The sequence below is a fragment of the Henckelia pumila genome, chromosome 1 (genome assembly GCF_033568475.1).
Source record: "Henckelia pumila isolate YLH828 chromosome 1, ASM3356847v2, whole genome shotgun sequence".
Lineage (NCBI taxonomy): Eukaryota > Viridiplantae > Streptophyta > Magnoliopsida > Lamiales > Gesneriaceae > Henckelia > Henckelia pumila.
The window spans coordinates 97,824,496-97,830,270 of NC_133120.1; the positions used below are offsets into that span (position 1 = coordinate 97,824,496).

Below are 5,775 nucleotides of genomic sequence, written 5' to 3' on the forward strand. Positions count from 1 at the left end.
GTTCCTAATTTCTTGCAATTAATTATTAATTTGAAATTAAGTTAGCATGTTGAACAATTATGTTCCTAATTAAACGTGGATGCGCATGTACCAGTAGAACTGTCAGACGGATCAACTCATGGCAGGGCGGGCCAGCCCACCAAAAACCCACATTTTGGTGGTCGAAGGCGGGTCATCCCACCATCTCGACTGTTGAAAATCCTCAATCCAGCCCAACCCAAGGTGGGTTGTGGGTTAGGCAAACCAACCCGACGAGCCTAACTCAAATTAACGGCTCTATGGATGAGATTACCAATTAGTTGTAGTGTACAATTGCCAAACTATTGTTAGCCATCCCGTGAAGTTGAAACCATCGGCGAGTCTCTTAATATTCATTATTATTCATGGCGGGTCTAATTCGAAGCAAGAAAGAAAAAAGTGCACTAATAAAAAATATTAACAAGCACATGAGTTATCTTTTATGATGCAATTGAGAAAAGAGTGACTTTTTCATCGAAAATATTCAATTGAGTACTAATTTTTAACTTGCTCGAAAAAAAAAACAAATGTCATATTATATAATAATTTATTCATGGCATGCATATTGCATACTTTACATTCGTCTGATTTGTTTTAGATAGTAGTCGACTCACGTGAAATAATTTTATTAAAATCAAAGTAGATTTAATTTGTTTTAATTTCCTGCCATTACTTTTATTAGAATGCAACTTGCCCATTTTTATTGAAATTTTAAAAAATAGTCAAGGAAAAAAGGGTTGAGTTGTCCAAGATCTTTGGCTCGTTCTTTGGACAATTTTGACCGGTCGTTTCGGTTTTTTGCTTCCATAAATATTTTGAAATATTCTTCGAGTTGAAAGTCGTCAAACTCAAACTCTCTCATTCTTTTAGTATTTATCATTTCAAATTGGGATGAAGAAAGTAAATAAACTATAGATGTAAGGTCGTGGTGAATAAGAATAAAAATAAAAATCCTGTGTGGGGAAAATACAATTTGGGTTTCAAAATATTCTTTATATATTAAATGACAGAGACAATAAAAACTTACTGGAGACAAGTACGATGACATGAATTAGTTTTTCGCTTAAACGAAAGATTACTTCGAACAAATAAATAGATCTTCTCAATTATCTATAGATATGATCACGTGATATTACAACAAAAAAGTGAATAGAAAAATAGATTACTTTCGAACAAATTAAGTACATCTTCTTAATTTTTATTGTGTAGATACGATCACGTGATATATATATATATATATATATATATATATATATATATATATATATATATATATATATAATTAGAGTTTATTCACATTATAACTAATGGCTAAATTAATTGGATCGACGAACTTTTCCAAAATAAATATTAAATAAATAATTGGTTCGCAACAAAAAATTGAATGCAAACGGTCCAATTTTCTAGTGTATGTTTAATATTAACCATATATTGAACAAAATTAAACCTTTTTTTCTCTAAAACAAATAATAATAATTAACCGGTTCAATTCAACCATCAGATGTTGAAATTTATTTATCATTTTTAAAATTCAATGAATTAGTCAACGGTCAAAATTACCCAATCTCTACAAATAATTAAGCACTTGCCGCCATGCAATCCTTCCCATTCGAATCTCGCAGCACTTCAAAAACACACAGTCACGCACAAAAATCAATCAAGAAAACGAAAATGGCAACCTTAAACTCTTCGAGCTTATTGAATCCATCCATTTCTTCTTCTTCTTCTTCTTCTTCTTCTTCTTCTACCCGGCGAAAAATAATGGTCAGGGCTGCCATTAACATCCCGCAACGCATTTCAAATTCTCGTCCCGAGCTCCGAACAAATGGTTTGGATGAGCTCCAACCCCTTAGCATTAACACTGGAATATTCAAAAGATTTGATGAGAATATTCATGGCGCGGATCCTTATTTGGTGATGGAAAAGATTTACGCAATCTTGGAAGCGGTTGCCGATAGAGTTGAAATGCACAAAAATATCGGAGATCAACGGACCCATTGGAACAGTCTTCTTTTGAATTCAATCAATGCCATCATTCTGGCCGCCGCAACGATGGCCGGAATTGCCTCCATGAGCGCCGGAGCTCCGGTTGCTGCTCTGAAGTTCTCTTCGACTGCAATGTACGTGGCCGCGACTGGGATGCTGTCGATCGTGAATAAAATTCAGCCGTCTCAGCTGGCGGAAGAACAGAGGAACGCCGCCAGGCTGTTCAAGCAGCTTCAAAATCAAATCCAGACCATGATTTGCATAGGGAATCCCACGGAAGCTGATGTGAAAGAATTCATGGAAAAAGTGTTGGCTCTGGATAAAGCATACCCCCTCCCTCTCCTTGGGGTAATGCTGGAAAAGTTCCCCGAGACTGTGGAGCCCGCAGTCTGGTGGCCGACGGAGCGGCGGCGGAGACAGCCAAAAGGGCCCGGCGGGGACAAAGATTTCAACGGCTGGGACGGGAAATTAGAGGAAGAAATGAGAGAGATGGTGAAGGTGATGAGAATAAAAGATAGAGAAGACTACTTGAGATTGGCCAATAAAGCTGTAAAACTCAACAAAATTCTCGCCGTCACGGCTCCGGTGCTGACGGGCTTAGCGGCCCTGGGTTCCGCCTTCGTGGGATCTCCTTCCCACGGCGGTTGGGCGGTGATGGTGGGCGTCGTAGGCGGCGCGTTTGCGAGTGTAGTGAACGCATTGGAACATGGGGGGCAGGTGGGAATGGTGTTCGAAATGTACAGGAGCAACGCGGGATTCTTCAAGCTGATGGAAGAATGGATTGAATGGAACCTGAGGGAAGAAGAACTGGAGAGAAGGGAGAATGGAGAATTACTGGAAATGAAGGTGTGTCTGCAGCTGGGAAGAAGCTTGTCGGAGCTCAGAGATGTTGCTGCATCGTCTTCCATTAAAGGGATAAACAATATCGATGAGTTCGCCGGCAAGCTTTTCTGAATCTTCGACACATGCATGCATGCATGTTTCATATTGGAGCATGATCATTTTATTTATTTATTTATTTTTAAACGTAAATAATTTTATGATGTAAAGCTAACATAGATTGTCTAAATTTAGGGCAAAAACATTTATTTCGTTCTTTTTTCCATTTTAATTCTAATGAAGAATAATTTTTTATATTTATAATAATTATTGTGGAAAATCTAACTCGTGCATGGATTATGATTTGTAAATGATAGCCACGTATGATTGGATATATAACGAGTTAATTTGCTATATATGAATGCGAAATGGAAATACGTAAAAATCATAAATTATATTACAATAAAAGAATATAATATCTTCTTCTTTTCTTGCCAAGTACTTGAACTACAAAAATATCAAGGCGGTCGTATTATTTAATTATTTTCAGAACATTTAGTAAAACTAAGAGGAATTAAAATAAATGTTTTTAGTTAAATTTCGAATTTTGAGTTTTAGTTGATGTTAATATGCTAATTTTAATTTTTGGATGATTTGGTCCAATTATTGTCACAACGTACATATGAGCAATATCCAGTGTCACCTTAATAATTGGTGAAAAATAAACAGAATAACAATGTAAAGTCGTTTGTTTGAATTACAAGCTTATAACAAATGCCTCCGAGACCAGTTAACAGACGCGGGGGACCTCCACCTCCACCTCCGCAGAATCCGCTTTCGGCATTGGAGCAGGCCAATGCAAACATGATGGCTGGGATTACTGCTCTGTTGGAGCAGCAGGTGGCACGTCCGAGACTTTCCCATGATGAGGACGTGGCTGAGAGGTTCCAGAAGAAGGGACCGAAGGAGTTCTCTGGTGCCACAGATCCACTCGTTGCTGAGGGGTGGATCCGTTCTTTGGAGAGCATCTTTGCTTACATGGGGTTGACTGATGCGGACAAGGTGAGATGCGCAGTGTACATGCTGAAGGGTGATGCAGACTTATGGTGGGAGAGTGCATTACGGGGAGTGAATCTGACTACTATGCTATGGGCAGACTTTCGGAGGATGTTTTTCTCCAAGTATTTCACTGAAGACGTGCGCAGTAGGATGATTCGAGATTTCATGAGTCTCCAGCAGGGAGACAAGACAGTTGTGGAGTACATTCGTTAGTTCGAGAGGGGCTGTCACTTGGTGCCATTGATTGCTGACAGTGCACCTGAGAAGATGAGACAGTTTATCGAGGGACTCAGGGCAGAGATCAAGCATGACGTTCGTATGGCGGACGTCCTTACTTATGAGACGACAGTCAGTAGAGCCTTGCGTTCGGAGGATGGTAGGAGAGAGATCCACAGGGAGCAGCAGGGTAAGAGGAAGTTTCAGTCTGGATATCAGCGACCATCTTCGCAGCCTCCTACGAAGAAGCAGTATACTGGGCCGTCTAAGGGCCCAAACCAGCAAAAGCCACAGCAGCAGAGGCAGCAGCCTAGGGGTGGGCCCCCTAATGCTGGAGGATATCCTACTTGCCCGAAGTGCCAGAAGATGCATCCAGGACCATGTCTTCTAGGAGCGGGCGTCCGTTTTCATTGTAAGGAGCCAGGGCACCAGATGGCCAATTGCCCGAGGAAGAAGAACACTACAGGGAGAGTGTTCGTGATGCAGGCTGAGGAGGCAGACCCAGATACCTCCTTGATCACCGGTATATCTTACCCCTAGTATTTCATAATTTCTTCCTTTGGTTAAGAATTTCGATTTTTCTTTGTGGAATAATTTGTTATTTGGGATTTTTCTATCTGCATGTTAGAATATGAAGCATGTTTTACTTGTGATTAGAATTAAGGGTTATTAGTGACTCATCTTTGGGGGAAAAGTTTAGTAGTGGTATGAAGTTGTTGGGATTCTTTTGCGTGCAGGGAGAATTCTAGTTGGAGGCAACTCCACGTTTGCGTTGCTAGATTCAGGGGCTACGCATTCGTTTATCTCCCTAGAGTTTATCAGACGGATAGGCATCACACCTGAGATTTTCGATAGTGGTTATGATGTCACTATGCCGTCAGGACAGATTATTTCTACCTCTAGTGTTATTCGAGAGCTGGAGTTGGAGCTGCAGGGGCACTCCATTCGCGCAGATGTAGTGGTTTTGCCGTCGAGCGGTTTTGATTTGATATTGGGTATGGACTGGTTGACAGTCAATGGAGCTTCGATTGATTTTCGTCGGAGGACAGTGTCAGTGAAACCACCGGGAGGCGACCCGTTTAATTTTTATGCATCTCAAAGCAGTGATATTCCTCAGGTGATATCTCTTATTTAGGCGAGGAAGCTGTTGAAACGGGGTTGCCGAGGTTTCCTAGCAAGTGTTGTCACGGCCTCAGAACCAGCCAGTAGATCATTATCAGATATAGAGGTAGTTCGTAACTTTCCGGACGTCTTTCCGGAGGATGTTGCAGGGATTCCACCAGTGAGAGAGGTGGAGTTCAGTATCGACTTATTGCCAAACACTGTGCCTATCTCAAAGGCACCATACAGACTTGCTCCTACCAAGATGAAAGAGTTGAAGGAGCAGATTCAGGAGTTATTAGAGAAAGGCTTTGTTCGTCCTAGCTTTTCTCCATGGGGAGCTCCAGTGTTATTTGTGAAGAAGAAGGATGGCAGTATGAGACTGTGCATCGATTATCGAGAGCTCAACAGAGTCACGGTGAAGAATAAGTACCCACTGCCGAGGATAGAGGACTTATTTGATCAGTTGCAGGGAGCTTCAGTGTTCTCCAAGATCGATCTGCGATCTGGTTATCATCAGCTGCGAGTTAGAGAGGCAGATGTGTCCAAGACTGCTTTCCGGACACGTTATGAGCA

At 41.1% G+C, this 5,775-nt stretch overlaps 1 protein-coding gene across 1 annotated transcript; it reads left to right on the forward strand.

The window, feature by feature from the left end:
• Window positions 1–1,684: 1,684 nt before the first annotated feature.
• On the forward strand, window positions 1,685–2,961 carry LOC140876410 (probable F-box protein At4g22030). The gene has a single exon (XM_073280359.1). The coding sequence runs from the start codon at window positions 1,690–1,692 to the stop codon at window positions 2,956–2,958; it is 1,269 nt and encodes a 422-aa protein (XP_073136460.1). The 5' UTR covers window positions 1,685–1,689; the 3' UTR covers window positions 2,959–2,961.
• Window positions 2,962–5,775: the final 2,814 nt, after the last annotated feature.